At 46.9% G+C, this 19845-nt stretch overlaps 1 protein-coding gene across 6 annotated transcripts in view; it reads right to left on the minus strand.

Moving 5' to 3' along the window:
* The window catches only part of ACSL1 (acyl-CoA synthetase long chain family member 1), a 307865-nt gene that overhangs the window by 23307 nt on the left and 264713 nt on the right, over positions 1-19845 (minus strand). For all 6 annotated transcript variants that reach the window (XM_060291703.1, XM_060291706.1, XM_030831048.2 and 3 more), the window contains 5 exons: positions 8193-8307; positions 7405-7469; positions 4754-4855; positions 2102-2201; positions 1713-1891 (listed from right to left, as the gene is read on the minus strand). In XM_060291703.1, the coding sequence (XP_060147686.1) occupies positions 1713-1891; positions 2102-2201; positions 4754-4855; positions 7405-7469; positions 8193-8307 (561 nt within the window). The remainder of the gene's footprint in view (positions 1-1712; positions 1892-2101; positions 2202-4753; positions 4856-7404; positions 7470-8192; positions 8308-19845) is intronic.

Raw genomic sequence — 19845 nt, forward strand, 5'->3', positions numbered from 1 at the left:
GGGAAGATCCCACATGCCGCGGAGCGGCTGGGCCTGTGAGCCATGGCCGCTGAGCCTGCGCGTCCGGAGCCTGTGCTCCGCAACGGGAGAGGCCACAACAGTGAGAGGCCCGCGTACCGCAAAAAAAAAAAAAAAAAAAAAAAGACAAATCAGTGAAGTGAATAAAGAGATAGAATGATTAATCTGTGATAAAGCAGATATATTAAAATGTTAATTGTAGACTCTTGGTGGGATATAGTGGTCTACTGCTCAATTCTTTCAACTTATTTGCATATTTGAAAATTTTCATAACAAAATATTGGAAAAAATGCAAAAATACCAATGTTTCTATTTTTGATGCTATAAAAATAGACATTAATAAAAATTAGATCACATGATCAACCAAAAAGTTAGTTTTAAATTCATTGCTTAAAAATTTAATATTTTGCTTATAAAAATTTTAAAAACCCAATATGGATCATATTATACAGGTAAGTGTAAAACAATGTCTTTTACAAATATTTTAATATAAACTTTACATTATAATCTTTGGTCACTTACTTATCTAAATTTTAATCTTAAGATTACTTCTTTATCATACAGAGCAGTCAAAAAAGACAAAAAGAAGCTTGTGTATGTGTCTGTGTGTGGTGGGGGCAGCAGGAAGAGGAAAAATGGGGGAAAAGATATAATTATGAAATGGGGTTACAAGTAAAAAATACAAAAATAGGGAAATGCTAGGTGAAAATCTAGTTAAAAACCCAATTTAACAATTCAGCACATCCATTAGCTCTTATGGACTCCTGTTGTATGCTATCGTGTGTGTGTGTGTGTGTGTGTGTGTGTGTGTGTGTGTGTGTGTGAGAGAGAGAGGCAGAAGCTCTGACAGAACAAATGACAGATTCTCTGTGACAACTAAGTTCCCCAGGAAAAGTTTTATAGATCCTTCCTCGTAGCTCAAATTCTTGATAGAAGGAGAACTGTAAATAAAATTCAAAACCCTATTTTTATAACAGTTCCAGGAAAATATTTATAATATTTTCAGAAAGAGAATGACTTATTCTACTGAACCTATTACTTCCCGTGATGTGCACATAATAACAAGGGCCTCCTCTTGCCCAGTTTTGGATTGAAGTTTAATCCAAAAACTGAGGAGACTAGCTTCTTGTAGGATCCGAAGTCAAACAATCAATTAAGGTATGGACCACACTCATTTTCCTAGAATGGTTACCTTTAAAGTTGTGATTAATGTGAATCTTAAATATAATACAAGAATAAATCAAATCAAGCCTCTATGCTAGACATTCACCAGGACCCTATAAAAGCAACCTGGGGAAAGGAATAACGAGGCAGATTTCTATGTCTGGCTCCGTTTAAGAGATAAATCAGTAAGTAAAAGGTGTTAAAGCCTAAAGAGGACATACAAACTTAAATCTCTGCCTGAATCTGAATTCCCATTTCCAGCATTTATTGGCATGGCTTGTCAGTGCTCTGGAGTGAGTATGTGAGCACTGCAGCTCGCCTGACGAGAACACTTCCTGTAAAATGTGATGGATTACCACTGGGCAGGCGGGTAGAATTCTTCTTTCCAGTAATGAGACAGAGATCTCTGCTCTCCATCTTTTACAGGACCAGCCAGAGTTGGGACTTTGTGGCCGCACTGGACACCACATTTGAGCCAAAATGACCTCAGGGAAACCCTGCAGCGAGGTGGGCAGGGCAGGGTGACTCACCTCCATCGCCTTCAAGCTGATGAGCTCCACCCCGCACTTCTTGCCTCGGTCGGACAGATTACTGCCATAGGAGTCCATGAGAACGATAGTTTTAAGGGATGGTGTTAATTTATTTTCTACACCTTCTAATAAGAGGATGGCCTTCCCTGGTTTGTCCACAAAAACCAGAGAGAGTTCAGCTGGAAGTGAAGAGACACAGTGAGGAACCAGCTCTGGGATACTAAAAGCTTGACTGTAACATCTGACACCAGGTTAAGTACTACATTTTTGAATAGGAGGGTAGATGTACATTTAAATGGAAAAATCCCTATCATATAATGTATCAGCAAATGTAGCCTCTGTATCTAACCAATAACTATGCCAAGTGCCCCTGAAGGCCGAAAACATACCTTTGTTGATGATGTAGGTGATTGCTTCTGCCCCGAGGGTGTCATAGAGGGGAACGATCACCATCGAATAAGCAAAGCATCCCTGTTCAATGATCACCCACTAAAGAAAACGTAAAGATCAGGGTGAGAAAATAAGATATTGTGGAACCACTCCAGGGAAAACAATACTCTATAGAGATTCAACATGGAAACACCAGATGTAGCAAAACTGACATCTGTGTATCTACTACTATGTGCCAGGCACCAAAGGGATTCCTAATGAGAGCAAAACACTTGCTCACTTCTTAAAAGGAAAGTACAATTTGCCTGAAAATTTGAGGCAAATATGTGAAAAGAGAATGAACAGCATGAGAGTGACGGGCTCAGAGGCAAGACAGCCTGCAGTGGGCCTCCTTGGTCGGGGAGGTAACCGAACTTGCCCTTTGCAAGAGCAGCACGATTTGGACAGGTGGAGTGAAAGGTAAGGGGACTCTGGGAGCCGGGACTGTGAGATCAAAGCAGGGAGGGTAAAGGGAGACCCAAGAGGGAAGAGATATGGGAACATATGTATATGTATAACTGATTCACTTTGTTATAAAGCAGAAACTAACACACCATTGTAAAGCAATTATACTCCAATAAAAATGTTAAAAAAAAGCAGGGAGGGTGGTCCAGTGGGTAAGAATCTGCCTTCCAATGCAGCGGTCGCAGGTTCGATCTCTGGTCAGGGAACTAAGATCCCACATGCCACGGAGCAACTAAGCCCACGTGCCACAACTACTGAGCCCGTGTGCCACAACTAGAGAGAAGCCTGCGTGCCGCAATGAAAGATCCTGCATGCCGCAAGGAAGATCCCACGCGCCACAACTAAGACCCAACGCAGCCAAATAAATATTTTTAAAAAAAAGGCAGCGAGAGGGGGCATCAGTGAGCTACCAGGCTGGCAGGGACGGCCCAGCAGGGCTGTGGGGACTGGCTAGGCTGGAGCGAGGGCTGGAGCCGGCCTGAGGCCATGGGGGAGCCTGGCTCTATGTCCCTGGCAAGGTGCAGCCTCTGGGGTTTCTCGGCCAAACAGCAACTGGGGCTCTAAGGGACAGCAATCTGGCCACAGTGTGCCGTAGGGCCTGGGACTAGGGGAAGAGGGACACAGTGTCTACCGGGAAAACTGTCCTGGAAGGTTCCCTAGGAAAGTGAGGAAGGAAAGAAGTGACACAGTCACTGGTCATCTTCCTCTAAACACATCAGCCACACAGCAACTGACCCGCCTACAAGGCAGATGCAGCAGAGTCCCTCTTTCGCTTATAATCCTCAGTGGTGCCCATCGTCCGCAGAACACACGGCACAGATAAGGGCACAACGGCCATGGCGAGCAAGCACAACCCACTCACATTCACTTGGCCTGGAGCTGTCTCTCTCTCTCATCCTGCCACTCCACCCTCCACCACAGTGAAATGCTTCATCCCCCATCACAGACATGCTGCTCCACGCAAGCGTGCCATTGTTCCTGACATTCCCTTGGCCTCCCCACCCTCGTAGGCATCAAGACTCCACCTTGGACTTTGCTGGTAGCGCAGTGGTTAAGAATCCACCTGCCAACGCACGGGACATGGGTTCAAGCCCTGGTCCGGGAAGATCCCACATGCCACGGGGCAACTAAGCTCGCGCACCACAACTACTGGGCCTGCGCTCTAGAGCCTGCACGCCACAACTACTGAGCCCATGTGCTGCAACTACTGAAGCCCACACGCCTAGAGCCTGTGCTCCCCAACAAGAGAAGCCACGGCAATGAGAAGCTCGTGCACTGCACGAAGAGTAGCCCCAGCTCGCCGCAACTAGAGAAAGCCTGTGCCCAGCAACGAAGACCCAAGGCAGCCAAAAATAATAAATAAATAAATTTATTAAAAACAACCCGCTGAGAAACCACTCTAATTTATAAAATAGTAGCACAGGGATTGAACCAACATGTCTTTTGGACCCAAGTAGGTCTAAGAATCAATTCAATTTCTTCAAGCCCAGTGCTTGAATTTTTCTGCACCAGCTATGCCACTATTTGTTTACTCACACTACAGGCAATAGCTCCAGAGGGCTTCTCATTTAAATGTAATTTAATACAGTGGTTTACAGAAGCACCAGGCATGGGCCTGGATGGCTAAACAACAGTCTGCTTGCCCAAATTAAGGCCAGCTCCCAGTGAGGCCCCTTCCCCATGGCCCCTGGGATTTTAAACTTTATAATCTGGGCAGAGAGAGCCCAGACCTTTTAGAGAGAAAGGATGAGAGTTTGCTACTGACAAAAATGTATCCAAGTTTCTCTGTCATTTATTAATGCCATTTTTCTAATCACAGAGGAAGCCCTTAAAGTGGGAAGACTTCTTTGTTAGTTATTTGTTCTAAGACCTTCTTCACTCGTTTTTGTTTGGGGACCTGATTTTAAAAAAACAAAAACCATGATTTTCTTTAAAAGTGATTTTTTTTTTTTCCTACCTAAAGGCTAAGAAGGGCCTGGTTTGGGTTTTCATACATGTAACTCTCTAAGGCATAACACAAAGTCATGTTCTTAGAGGTAATCAGACCAAAGAATCTGGTCTGAAGCAGAGACAGGTGTGAACCCTAACTGGTTCTTCCATCTGAGACCTCTCCAAACCATGTACGGTCAGTGCCTAATGGTTAATACCTCAGGTCTGTTCTGAGAAAAGATGCCGATGAACTGATCTGGGGCCGCCTTGAAGCCCTTGTGGAGCAGCGCCGAGCCCACACACTCTGACATTTCTGCAACCTAAAACGGGGGAGAAAAAATGAGGAAGAGCATCAGGCCCAACTCAAGGAACACAGCTTCCTGTGATGGCCAAGCCTAATACCTTAGCCAAGAAGCAGCACTGCCTGCGGGGAAGAACAGGGGCAAACAGGTATTCCTTTAGTTACACATTTTTGTAAAGTTCAAGGTTTGAATCACCAGAACTCACTGTAAGAAAACTGATCATACAGTTCCTTCTGCAAAGCAAATGAACTTCACCCCAACAGCTGCAGGTCACAGATGATACATGTCAGAGTTTCTATACTTTAGTTTCGTTTCTATACTTTTATACTTCAGTTTTATAAAATTATAAAAGCAATCCAGGGACACAGAACTTTGTGTCTGTGTTTATAAAGAGCAACCAAGCAGCCAAAACTTGTCCTTTGATATAAACACACAAACAACAAGTTTGGGGGAGATCGTTTAAAAAAAAATAAGAACAAGCTCTTATCATTACGCTCCACAATTGTATTCTTGAGAATTTATTCTTTGGAAATAACCCAATCCTAACCAGAGGTTTGAAAAAACTTTAGGTACAAAGATATGTATTTCAAAATTATCTAAAGTCACAAAAGTCTAGGGGAAAAAAGACCAATGGCTGGATGGTTAAGTAAATGATGGTAAATCTCTAAGAAAATGTTCTACAGCTAGTAAATACTACAGTTATGAAAACCATATCAAACAGAGTATTTGTAACAATTTTAAGTAAGATAAATGAATACAAAAACGCATACTATTAATTACAACTATGTAAAAATAGGTAGATTCATAAAAATTAGGCAGGGCTATATCCCTGCCCCCATCCCTCATCCTCTCCTCATTCTTACCCCAAATGAACTAAAAAATTTTTTTTTGAATCTTAATTTGGAATTCTTTTCTTTATTCTCAGTTGGTAAATTCTCAAGAGCACTTTAAATCCACACTCACACCCGCAGAAAACAGAACCACACCTATTCCTACCCCAGAAGCCTGTGGGTTCTGGCACACAGTGCCCCCCCGTACGCAGCAATGGCGGTGAAAGCAACACTGGCCAGGCGACAGCAAGAATGACATTAACATGCTTATTACTTCCATACCCCATGCACTGTTTCACAACTCCTGCTTGTGTGTAAGGGCTGGGAACCCGCGAGTACCTAGATGGTTTTCAGAGCTTATTGGGATTCTATGCATGTACTTGTATCTCTAGAACGAGGGTCCAGACCTTTCTTCAAAAAACCTTACAGGGGTTCCTAGCCCCAAAAGCTAAGAATCACTGGGCTAGGGGGAAAAAGTGATTTAAATATACAAATTCAGGGCTTCCCTGGTGGCGCAGTGGTTGAGAGTCTGCCTGCCGATGCAGGGGACACGGGTTCATGCCCCGGTCTGGGAAGATCCCACATGCCGCGGAGCGGCTGGGCCCGTGAGCCATGGCCGCTGAGCCTGCGTGTCCAGAGCCTGTGCTCCGCAATGGGAGAGGCCACAACAGTGAGAGGCCCAAGTACCGCAAAAAAAAAAAAAAAAAAGTAAAAATATACAAATTCAAAGTTAGCTTAAGTCTATTTTTTTACTCTTCACCAGCCTCTGTCTGAAATGTACAAATGTACTTCTGAAACCCCAGTGATTTCCAATCTGCCTTCAAACATCCCACCTGCAATGGACCTGTTTTCTCTCCTCCAGCCAATATATCAGAAGCAATAGAGGAATAGATCACTGTAGGTAACTGTAGTGTAAACCCCAAGGCTGGGCTTTCTCTTGTTTTGTAATGCAAGTGCCTGCCTTAAGCTTTGATCTCTGACCATCCACTTCCAAGCCAAGGCTGACGCATCACCAGCCATAGGCTAGATAAGGAGCCAGGCCCCCTCCCCGCATGAGGCTCCTTTGTTTTACAGATCTCCGTTGATGTTGATAACTGACAGTCTGAGCCACTTGTTTTCTCTCTTCCTGTGCTTTAAGTTCCTGCTCTTCTGTTTCAAATTCATTAATAAGAGTGAGCCCTCGAAACCCTAGGCCCCCATCTTTGACCCCAATAAAGCAGAACCCCAGGTGCTCTACGCTCTCTCTCCCCCTACCCGAGGCCTCGCTTGTGTGGCCCAGGTGTGTTGCGTCATTTCCATGTCCTGTAGTAAGAAAGCTTTATTTTTTCCAAGTTTCCTTATGGTTATTGCTGAAAGGCGTCTTGCAATCATAATATGAACCACGAGGGCTGGTCCAGCCACAATACTGGTTATTGACAGGCTGAGACCTGAACAAAACAGTAACATGACAAGAAGATGATGTAACCCAGAAGCACGTGAAGATTCTGTGAGGCCTGAAGACCATCGTGCAATGTGAAATTTCCAACACACATGAACTGTTTTTACACCACTTGTGAAAACGAGGGATCTGAAAACTACTATTTGGCTCTGGTAGGACAGAATAAACACTGAGAAATCCCTCTGCCCACCGGACCTACAGCTCATTACTCCTTCCTGCCCGACGTTCAACGGCTCCAAGAACTGCCACGTTCCAGCACTGTGGCTCGCGTGAGGCGGCCACACAGCCAGCAAACTCACCTGCTTGTATGAAAGCCATTCATAGGGTTGGTCTGGTTTCCTAGAACCTAAACATGGGCCATTATCTGAAAGGAGAAAAAAATTAAAAAAAAAAAGGATGGACTTAACATGCATAAATATTCCTAGATTCTCGTTTTAACACACATAAATATTCCTGGATTCTCGTTTGTATCTTTCATTCCACAAAGTATCAGGTAGATTCTACTGTGGTCCTCAGATGTGAAACAATGAATTCAGATTGGAAATGTTTTCTCCCTGGGTTTTGGTCTGAGTCTTTGTTTGTTTCTTTATTTCTATTTTGTTTCTTACATGGGGCAGGAGGGAGAGGGGCTGCAAGGCCGGGCAGCTTCTGGGTACCCGGGGTCTTCCGTGCCATCCTCAGGGATGAAGGGCAGTCCCACGAGCTGACACCCCACAAGTGTCTCTGACGGAACCCCGCTTCCTTGGATGTCAGTGTTTATTTCTCAAAATACGGGTCTCCTGGTCAAGCAAGTTTGAGAAATGTTGGATCAGGCGCAATTAAACAGGTCTCTTTACTGCAAGAAACGCCAGAGCCTATTCTGAGCTAAAAGACGTGTGACCACGGAAGCCCCTTGGCCGCGGGGCACACCCAGCGGGACCCGTGTGCAGTGAGACTCACTCTGCGGAAGTTATGGGAGGAGACAGGGAGCTTGGAGCCAGACTGAGTGGGAGAAAGTTGGGAGCAAATATGGCTTTCTGACAAAAGACCCCTCTTTCTGAAGGAGAAACATGAAGCATTAGTCACACGGATTCAGTCAAATGCTCACTTGAGATCTGTACGCCCCTCTGGAAACCTTCATATAGCGTTCTGACGTCATCATAGAAATACACCAAGGGCTCGTCACTGTCCAGGAGCACGGATCTCCGGGCACCATCGCTGCCCTGGGGAAAAGACAGACAGACAGAAAGCACGTCAGCAGGAAGTATCAAAAATAAAAGTCTGCCGTGTGCACCTTCAATCCTCTCCAGGGTCTGGGAGCAGCTGCTCGGTGAGCATTTGCTGGATGAACTCCAGGGCGGGACGTGCTGGCGTCTGGTATAAATCATCCACCTGGAGACAAGTGCAGGCTTCAGAGAAGCAAGGCTGGGACCATGTCCATCCAGGACCCCTGGGAAAAGGAAGCAACTGAGGGAAAAAGAAAAGAGGCTCACAGACCTCTAAGCACTGGTCCTGCCAGACAAGGCTGAGGAGTCTGAGGACTGGACACCAACCCCCTAAATGCACTGTGCTGATTCTCAAACTGTGCCCAGCAGCACAGAAGACCGATTTTTGTCAGGTCTTGAGGAAAGAACACACTGTTCAGTTTTACTTCCATCATGTTAGCTATATTCTTTTGGAGATCATGTGTACTGCTTTTTCTCTTTGCCAACTTCAGTTTCTCAGGTAGCATCTACTAGTTACCATCATCAGCTATAAAATGTAGGATGTGCATGGATACACTGACCTGCAGCACTTGTAAGGAGGCAGAGTTGCTACCGTTGTGCCCCCTCCTCTAAGTTGCCATCTGTTGGCTCAGAAAGCACACCCGTTATGGACAAGAACCCCTAACTGGCAAGTCATCTCAAGAGGCAGGAATTCTCAACCAGTGAGCAGCTCAGCATGCTGGGGCCCCAGAGATACTGCAAGGGGTAGAGATGTATTTTTGTTTAAAATTTCTTGGGGGAGATTAGATTATGATACAAGGACTTCTGGTACCACAAGAAAGCACGGTTCAAAAGTGGGAGACATTGTTTCTAGCATGAGGTTTGAAGGAAGAAACTAGGAAAGGCTTCACGAAGGGGCAAAAGGCGAGGTCTCAAAGAGGAAACAGTCTGAAGAGGCAGAGCTGATGGGGAAACAGGATGCACTCCAGGGGACAGACCAATGTGGAGACCCTTTATAAGGCAAAGAGACAGCCAGACAGGTGCTGGTGGATTCTTTTCCTTGTTGTTGTTGTTTTTTAAAAAATAGGATTCTTCACTCCTCGTCCCATTAGCTCTTTCCTTCCCCTATTAAGTTATTGTTTATAGGGGATTTCCCTGGTGGTCCAGTGGTTAAGAATCTGCCTTCCAGTGCAGGGGACATGGGTTCGATCCCTGCTCGGGGAACTAAGATCCCACACGCTGTGGGGCAACTAAGCCCGTGAGCTTGGGAGCCTGCGCTCCGCAACTAGAGAGAAGCCCGCGTGCTGCAACTAAGACCCAACACAGCCAAATAAATAAATAAATATTTTTTTAAAAGTTATCGTTTAGGGCTTCCCTGGTGGTGCGGTGGTTGAGAGTCCGCCTGCCGATGCAGGGGACAAGGGTTCATGCCCTGGTCCGGGAGGATCCCACATGCCGCGGAGCGGCTGGGCCCGTGAGCCATGGCTGCTGAGCCTGCGCGTCTGGAGCCTGTGCTTCGCAGCGGGAGAGGCCACAACAGTGAGAGGACCGCATACCGCAAAAAAAAAAAAAAAAAAGTTATCATTTATATACTTATTAAAATGTTTAATAGTATAGAAGTATGTCGAGGAAAAAAATGACTAGCCCCTGTTATCAGTTTGGTGAGCTCCTTCTAGACATTTTTTTTTTGCTTATATGTTTATATACATTCTTTTAGTATCTACTATGTGCTACATATGTGTGTTTAACTCTTGCTCTACAACTGCTAATAGTCTTCTGGGGTAAACATCACCCAATCGTATTTTCTCATCGTCACACAGTCTTATCTTGGCAGAAACTTTCTAAGACCTGTAGCCATGATTCCAAAATACAATTATTAACTACAACATGCTACTTTATAAAAGCAAAGAAGTTATTCTTCGTGCACATAAAGATGGAAAAATCTCTTCCCTTGAGAATCCTGCATTATTATTGCTTAATCTCGGAGTCTGTTTTCTTTTCTGTAAAATGGGGATATCACGTGCCCATGTCCAGGGTTAGTTTTAGTTAAACAAGAACTTTCCTGTAAAACACTAATGTGTAGAATGTTACTCAGACACCTGATAACGTGTCCTAACTACAAGGCCAGTCCTTCTTAGCCTATATCATTTCACCAACAAATATTCAGATTAAAATTCAGAAGCAATTCGTGGCTTTATAGTAAACATCAGAAGCCTCTTCAACCCAGGAAGCTACCCCAAAGACCCAGGGTATCGAGGCTAAGACAGAAAGAGAGAGACAGGAGACTGAAAGACACAAAATGGAAGGAGAGAAAACGCTGAGAAAAGTAAAAGGTGCGCCTGCTAAAGGGGAGCCAGCCGCCATTAAATAGCTGTCTCCTGGCCACCCGCCGACCTGCGACCTGCTCTGCGTGTCACCACATGGCCTGAAGGCCCAGGCAGCCCGGCGGCCCGCGGAGAGGCCCTCATGACCTCAGCCTAGCGTGGTGCCACCTACACCTCTCCTCAGGACGGTCGCTCATCCGTGGCACTACTCAGTTGTCTCTCTGCAAAAGCAATAATGCCTTCCCAGTGCGTTCTGCTGAGCGGTGCCCACGGCTGCCAACAGAGCTGGTGGGAACCAGGCAAATAAGATACAGGGTTTGTTCTGAAGGCAGCTAAACCTTATCCCTACATGACCAGAGGGACTCCAGGAGTACTGGCTGAGCAGAGGAGCGTGGAGGGAGCTGGAACGAATAGAGAGGAGAAGCCTAGAATCTACAGAGCACAGGCTCACCCCAGAGCTGAGGTCCTCAGAGGATGGTCAAGGTAACACCTGGCCCTTGTAGGGAAAGCATTTAGTGAGCCCTCTGCCAGATCTACCAAGTTGGAAACTCTGGGGGTGTGATCCAGCAGCCGCGTTTCAGCTGGCCCTTCCGGGGACTCTGGTGCGCCAGCCTGGAGGCATTAAGGTCCCCAGCAGGGGAGTGGTGAATATACGGGTAATGCTTTAAAATCTACAAGGAGGGTGAGCAGTGTACGGAACAGGACGGACAGAGACCAGCTGACGTGGGCCTAGACTAGGGCAGGGACGTGAGACTGGAGGCGCTAAGCACGAATGAATGGGACTGGTAGGTAACTGGATGCAGGAAAACAGGAAGGGAGAGTCGGAGGCCTGAGACAACAGCAGTTCCGATTTATCCAAAATAGGAAACTAGGGATTGGGGGTAGGTTTGAAAAAAGAGATGAAGTTTAGCTCTGGATATATGGAGACCCTATCTCTTCAAGACAACAGGTCAACTCCCCAGTTCCAACTTTGAGAATCACTGCTCTGGAGTATTGTTTTATAACAAACTTTTGCCTAAGTAATTCTTTGGTTACGCTACCGTTTTGGTGGTATATGATCTTCAGGACTTTGAGAGGCATGCTGGTAAAACAGCCAAATCAAAGTTAAAGAAGCTAATCACATCCCAAATAAGGCCATCATCTTGGCAAAGGAACCCGAGGACAAGACATTTATTATTACTCTAATTAGCAAAGTAGCAAAAGTTTGACGATAAAGCAGTAAATGAATTCTATGCCAGAACTGTACAATTTAAGGTATAGGTGAAACACTGGGTGACAGGTCACATTGTCACTTAACTGTAAGGCGTAGTCTATAATTTCAGGAGAGGAGCTGAGTGAAATGAGGGTAGGGAAGACCGAGCAACAAGGTCTGTGTTTCGTTGCTCCATGATGATCACAGTATGCCCATAAGGCCTCATCATTTTTTTTTTTAATGGTTAAGATGGTAAACATTATGTGTATTTTATCACAATTAGAAGTAATATTTTTTAAAATTTTTAAATTAATTAATATATTTACTTTTGGCTGTGCTGGGTCTTCGTTTCTGTGTGAGGGCTTTCTCTAGTTGCGGCAAGTGGGGGCCACTCTTCATCAGGGTGCGTGGGCCTCTCACTATCGCGGCCTCTCTTGTTGCGGAGCACAGGCTCCAGACGCGCAGGCTCAGTAGTTGTGGCTCACGGGCCTAGTTGTTCCACGGCATGTGGGATCTTCCCAGACCAGGGCTCGAACCCATGTCCCCTGCATTGGCAGGCAGATTCTCAACCAATGCGCCACCAGGGAAGCCCGGGACTCATCATTTTTGATGTGCATACGAGTTACCGTTCATCTTGAACGAAAGTGCTACCCATAAACCCTGGGTGTTAGCAACCTTAGTTACACCTGCAAGGTGAGGGCTTACATGCTGAGTGCAACAGAAGCTCAAATGTCCATATGTGCTACAGAATTGAGCCATTTCAAAGGCAGGGCATTTAACTATCGGGTTATCCAAGTACATGCAGCTATTTCTAGGAACACCTACTTAAATGAAGAAATATTTTAAATCTGGCCTCTCTGGACTTCTGACATAACCTACAGATGGGGGGTGAAGGTGCGGGTTTCAGTTGTACTCAAAAAACAGGGAGAGCTATGCAGACAACCCCAGTGGAATGTGCAGGAAATTGGCCAATAAGATTGAGTCAGGGAGGATCAAGGGTTTTTTCTTTCCTCTTTAATGTGGTTTATACAGTTTTCCCAGTTTTAAAAAAAGAAAAGATTGTGAGTCAGTGGGTAGTGACCATCCTACCGTCAAATCGCGGTCACGAGGATATTTGGCAATGGCTATACAAGCAAAGGTTCCTCTAGAGGTCAGTCTCCCCACGTGGGCTGAGTTAGGAAATAAAAGTTCAAGTTCCCCTCAGGGGCAGTAAGGACAGGAAGACAGTGAACATCTGTGAATCGATGGTTCCCAGCACTAGAGCTCTTGCCAATATTTGAGAAAAAGGAACATCTGATGGTGAGACTCATTTTGCATCACTCCCATATTTAAATGCAAAAGCAGGGACTTCCCTGGTGGCACAGTGGTTAAGAATCTGCCTGCCAATGCAGGGGACAAGGGTTCGAGCCCTGGTCCGGGAAGATCCCACATGCCGAGGAACTAACTGAGCCTGTGCTTTAGAACCCATGAGCCACAACTACTGAAGCCTGTGCGCCTAGAGCCCGTGCTCCGCAACAAGAGAAGCCACCGCAATGAGAAGCCCACGCACCGCAATGAAGAGTAGCCCCTGCTCGCCGCAACTAGAGAAAGCCCGCGCGCAGCAATGAAGACCCAATGTAGCCAAAAATAAATATAAATGAATGAATGAATGAATGAATGAATGCAAAAGCAAATTATTACATCCTTGAGGATTTCTCAGGGATAGAAAGGCCTGAGCTTTACAAATTGTGGTCCCACTTATCTCCATCTAGAAAATGGCCCCAACAGTCAACCACCTATTATGTTACTACCATTTATTTCCTCTAAGGAGATGGATTGGGGGAGGGCAGGAAGTAGGAGGGAGGGAGGGAGGGAGGGAGGAGGGGAAGGAAGGGACAGAAGCAGAGAGGGAGTGGGGAGAACCCAGTAACATCTAAAGAGGCTGCTGAAGACTGGGCTGGATTTTATCTAATCCACCTCTAGGGAGAAAAGCAGCAGGTGGAAACCACAGTTCTCGGGGGTAAAAATGACTTTTTTTTGCTCTTTCCAATATCGTCCATGTAAAATACACTCCTCCCAGCATGTAGATTTCACATGCATCTTACCTGTTCAGGCCACCATCACCTGCAGCCTTTTATAAACAGGCACACAGAGACTTTTCCATCCGGGGACCTAGAGGCTCTCTGGTCATCAGTTCTATCCAGCAACACGAGATCTTTGACAGAGCAAACTAGGGCCTTTATTCAAGACCAGCCAATAGGTGATGTTCCCAACCAGATGTTTTAGGATAATGAACAGGGTATTTTAAAAATACCTAGACTCCTCCATTATGTTGACATAAATGTAACCACGCAACCATGAACCCTCAGGTTTACTACTTGCGCTCACCATTTAACCAGCCAACTTCCTGAGATCCTTTACACACAGTGAGTGAAGAAGGGGCAGAAGCATCCGTTACAACTGGTGCTGGGTGTTCTCATCTGAGTGCAGGAGGTTTGGAAGGAAGTATTCACTTCGAAGATGAGAAAATGGACAAACAGACAGTGGGGAGACCTTCCCGTCTCAGTCCTACGTCTAAAATGCGGCAGAGCGAGCTTCAGACCAGCCTGTAGGACATCCGGGTTCAAACTCGCCCACACACGGTTCATCTCCACCTTGCAGGAGACAAGCCCAGATCCTGGTGGCCACCTGGGGGGGGTCTGGTTCTCTATCACTCTCCTCTAATCCTCAGGAGGCTTTCCTGTCCCCCCACCTCAGCTTCCTCTCCAGTTTTCAGCTTCCTGAGCGCCCCCTGTACCGACGGGAGGACCTGCCTAAGGGGTGGGGGAGGCCGACTCAGTACTTAGCAAACCAGTTCTGTGCCGCCAAACACAGGTCAATCTCGTCACCAGAGAAAACTAGCCAACTGCACGAGGGAAAAAGCTCCCTCCCACCTCCGTGGAAGGGGAGAGAGTTCAGAGGCACAAAATCCAAATTCCCACAAACACACACTGGTCCAGCAAAACAAGCCTGCCTGTAGCGTCTCTGCGTGCTGGCCACTGAGAACGTGCGAGGCACTAGCTCACAGGCGGAAGGAAACGCGTCTGTTCCTTACCCTTGCTCGGCCCTTTAGAGGCTGCTGTGAAGGCGAGGTTTTTGCCCAGAGGCTCAGAAGGCCTACATCTGCCATGTTTCATTCGACAGGAGTGGACCTTGCTTGGGGCGAGGCTAATTAATTAATTTACTTATTTAGTTATTTATTGGGCCGCGTTGGGTCTTCGTTGCCGCACGCGGGCTTTCTCTAGTTGCAGCGAGCGGGGGCTACTCTTCGTTGTGGTGCGTGGCCTTCTCATTGCGGTGGCTTCTCTTGTGGCAGAGCATGGGCTCTAGGCACGTGGGCTTCAGTAGTTGCAGCACATGGGCTCAGTAGTTGTGGCTCGTGGGCTCTAGAGCCCAGGCTCAGTAGCTGTCGCGCACGGGCTTAGCTGCTCCGCAGCATGTGGCATCTTCCCGGACCAGGGCTTGAACCCGTGTCCCCTCCATCCCACCCTCTGTGCCCCAACTGCTAGGACAACTGGCTGAAAATGCCCTCTGAAGTTGTGATGTTTCTGGAAAACCTGTGTGAAAATTCTCTGAATTTCACAGCAGCAAGGTCGCCAGTGGTGGGGCTAGAAGGGCACATCTCTGCCCACCTCTTTACCTGACCACATGCATAATCATATCACAGGGGAGAACAGGCCGTGGGGAACAGTGACAGAAGCTTGCAATTACAAATGGTAAGTAAGTGAGCGTTAATGCCTAATCACAGATCTACACAAGGATCCCAGACAGATATGAAGCCAGAGCCTCATACCAAGGATTCTTCCAAAGTCTCACACGCTCTCCTAGTCGACTGTTCCCAGGCTTCCCAGAGATGAGAATGAGGTTCACGTTTACGTTCATATTTACACATGACTGCAGGAACAAGGCTGCCCCCTCCCTTCCTCCTAGTGTGGACCTGGCTCAGACCAAGGCCTGAGGAGGCTAACGCCCCTCGCAGATGCCCTGCCAGTCTTCCGCACGCCCACAGGGCTGTGTCAGAGGAGTGAGTGATCCCGCCATCTGGCCGCACCTGCCCTTCCTGGACAACCTTCCTCTTGCTCTGCCCTTGCAGCTTCCCCTCGGGCTCGTCCCGACGCTGCTGCCCCTCATCCTGCCCAATTCAACAGCTGCTTAAGCCCCTCCACTCAGGTCCAGAAGGGCATCGCCATCCTCGCTGTGCTTTTCCAGCTTTGCTGAGGTGTAATTGACAACACTGTAACATATCTACAGAGGACAATGTGACGTGATACACACACGCGTCGTGAAAGGATCCCCCCATCGAGTGAATTAACACATCCGTCACCTCACATATTTACCCTTTTAAATCTTTTTTGGACACTTAAGTTCTACTCTCTCAGCAAATTTCAATTATACGATACAACATTATCAACTACAGTCACCATGTCAGACATCAGACCCTCAGACCTTATTCCTCTGACAGCTGAAAGTCTGGACCCTTTACCAACCTCTCCCTGTTTCCTCCACCCACCCAGCCCCTGGCAACCACCATTCTACTCACTGTTTCTAGGAGTTCAACTCTTTTTTTGGGGGGGCACCATCATCACCCCTTTGTCTCCACAAGTCCAGGGTAAGAACTTCATAAAAGCTTTCAAACAACGACCTGCTCTCTTCTCGTGTGGAAACTGCTTTGCCAGTTTGCAAGGAGGTCTTTACACCCACACCCTGTGTTGAGCGTGACTCTGCCAGCCACGGGGGAAATCCTACTCAGTGACAGACTCCATAGGCACCTGCACACATGGACTAAGAATGCCAGTCCGTGTCACAGTGGGCACGTGAGCTGGGAGGCCAGAGGTTTGTCCAGATGAGCAATGGCATCAAGAAGGCCTCCCTGGAGGAGGGGACTTTTGAATTCGAAAGCCTTGCTATTTACTGAGCACGTCTTCCACAGGCTGGATGTGCTACCTTTATTTGCTTCTTTCAAGTTCTTCCTGATAAAGAACCGTGGTTCTAGTTTTATGGCATGAAGACAAGTCACTCATGTGACTCTTAGTTTGAGGATGGCCCTTGTCCTCTGCCAGGGCTGGAAGGAGTCCTTGGTGGTCCTTCCTGCTGGACTGTACACTCCACAAGGGCAGCAGCCTCTTCCTGCCTGATCTGGGCACACCATGTATTTGCTGAATGAATGCCCATCTCACACCTACTCTGTGACTCAGGGAGGATCGAATCCAGAGTGTCACAGCCTCTATATTTGACTTTCAGCAGCACGGGATTAAAATGCTAAGGCAAGTTCCTCACCATATATATATCCCAACATATGAATGTTTAAATCTCAACCTTTCATGCAAAAGGGTCACCCAGCCAGCATGTGACCTGGATGTCATGAGGTTATCTGGGGTGGAAGTAAGTCATCCATCACGGAGACAGGATGAGTTATACCCAGAGAACTGGTTCTACATATTGAAAGGTATGAACCCACACTAAGCCAAGCCCTGGTAACAAGTCTAAACAGTGACTGTTAAAGACTGACTGGTCGAGTTACCAGAGGTACATTTTCAACTAAGTTGTGACAGTCTTCAAATGAAGCCTTTAAAATGCTAAGGGGCTTCCCTGGTGGCGCAGTGGTTGAGAGTCCGCCTGCCGATGCAGGGGACACGGGTTCGTGCCCCGGGCCGGGAAGATCCCACATGCCACGGCGCGGCTGGGCCCATGAGCCATGGCCGCTGAGCCTGCGCGTCCGGAGACTGTGCTCTGCAACGGGAGAGGCCACAACAGTGAGAGGTCCGCGTACTGCAAAAAAAAAAAACAAAGAAAAACCAAAAAAACCAAAACGCTAAGGACTGGAAGGTATAAAAACGTTTTTACTCGCTACAATGTATTCCCTTCTCTAATTTTTAAGAACAAAACAGTTAACTTGAGTTTTCGTTTCAGTGCATTATAATCTCGTGGTAGGTCTCAAAAATCTTTCCAACGTAATTTGAGAAGATAGCCATCTCAATGCGTGTAAGACATCTTTCATCAATTGGAGGAATTCACATACTCTTCCTGCCACCTCCTTCCCGCAATGGCAATGGTTCTCGTCTATACTTTGTAATGGTTTGTTGCCTAAACCCCTTAAACCCAGGCCCACGACCCCATGAGCACCGAGTTCTGCTCTAACCCCACCTATGCCCGACCCGGTCCAGGGAAGGCAGAAGCTCACCACAACTCGCGCGGGCTGCTGTCCAGGTTCTGACAGCGCTCTGCCCCTCCCCCGGCCCCCACCTCCACCTCATTCTTGACAGTTTCTGATCCTATCGATACATCCAACCTGTGTGGGGGACCCCAGACTCTGTTTCTTACCCTACCTGTACCTTCTCCTCCTTCCATTACTACCTTTGGACTCATTTGCCTGTAACTCCGTTTTCAGAAGAGTCTGCCCCTGGGTTTAGAAACTCTAGCCACTGACTCATCAAATTTACCTACCTACACGGATCCAAAGTTTCCTTATTATCCTGCTTTATCCTTTTCCCCCGACCAGAGTCCTAGTTATAGTACATAACTTTCAACTACCGTAATGAGGCAGCATAACAGAGTTCCAGAACTTCCACTAACTGTATGGTATAATTTCACCTCTATGGGCTCAGTTATTTTCTCGTGTATAAAATGTGAGGGTTCAAAGAGAAGACCTTCATGGAAGAAGAAACTAACATTTACTGAACACTTCTCTTGGGCCGAGCGGATGCTGCTTGCATCTGTGCAGTCTCTGAACACGGCGGGAGGGAAGGTCCCATCACTTCCGTTCTCCAGATGAGGAATCTGAAGGTCAGGCTGGGTGAGCTGCCCAAGGCCGCCTGGTCCAAGCAGAGCGGTCAGGTCCAGCCTCGGCCACAGCTGCCCCTGTCCCTCTGGTCCCTTCCGGCTCCAAAATGCTCTCCTACGCCCCGTAACTGCAACTACCACGGCCTGGGCCCTGACCAATCCCAAAGGGTTTCTGGTCACTCCAGCAAAGATCACCTTCACAAGTGGGACATGAGATCTCAATTCCAGAGAACAGGTTGAGACCAGCTAAAACTGGAAAACTTGCACATCACTTGTGAATGTGATTTGAAAAACAAAAACCAAAAAAACCCAGATATACACACAAAAACTTGCTTTCATCCCCTGCTCAAAGTTACGGAGCTACAGTAGAGAAACGCTGTGGAAGACAGAATTCTTCCCGGACACGTACTGTTGCAGGTTGGGAGCTGTACCTGCAGACAGAGGGCAACGGCTCTCTAAATAGGGTCTTGATCAAACCAGGCTCAAACATTTATGAGAGACTTTTGGGATTCCGTTGCCAACTCCAGTTTCGCTGCCCTATGCTACAGCGTGTGTCTGTATCACCTTTCCTGCACAGGTCTACAGCACGGGTGCTAACATCCACTTTATTACCCTGATTTGTAAAAGGAAATTTTAGAAGCTTTAACTTATCCAGAACCTCTGTGCTGCTGCTTTATTTATTTATTTTCTTCCTTTTTTTTGGCCACACTGTGCGTCATGCAGGATCTTAGTGCCGTGACCTGGGATGGAACCCACGCTCCCTGCAGTGGAATCGTGGAGTCCTAACCACTGGACCGCCAGGGAGGTCCCCACTGTGCTGCTGCTTTAAAAGAAAAGTGTGACTGGGAAGCAGCCCGTGTGGGTAGTGATGAGATGCAGCCAAACCCAAAGGGCAGATTCCTCTCATTCTCACAGCCATGAAGAGTTTACGGGAAGAGGAGGGTGAAAAAACTGCCTATGCAAAATGGGAGGGGGGTGTGAAGGTGGGGATGGGCAAATGGTGCTTACTTGGCTTCAAAGTGGGAACAAAGCAACAATGCTTTATTCCGCCGATCAGCCCCTTCAACAGTGCCAGCCAGACAGGCTCCTGATTAACACTTAATGAATTAAGTTACTGTTTCTGCCGTGCAAGTCCATATGACGATGCTAGCTAGACAAAAGTATCTATGTTACTAAGTATCATAATCCCAAATTCAATATTTTAAGTTCTTTTTTAGATATGCAAAGCAAATTTTGTATCTC

Source organism: Globicephala melas, chromosome 21, assembly GCF_963455315.2.
Source record: "Globicephala melas chromosome 21, mGloMel1.2, whole genome shotgun sequence".
NCBI lineage: Eukaryota > Metazoa > Chordata > Mammalia > Artiodactyla > Delphinidae > Globicephala > Globicephala melas.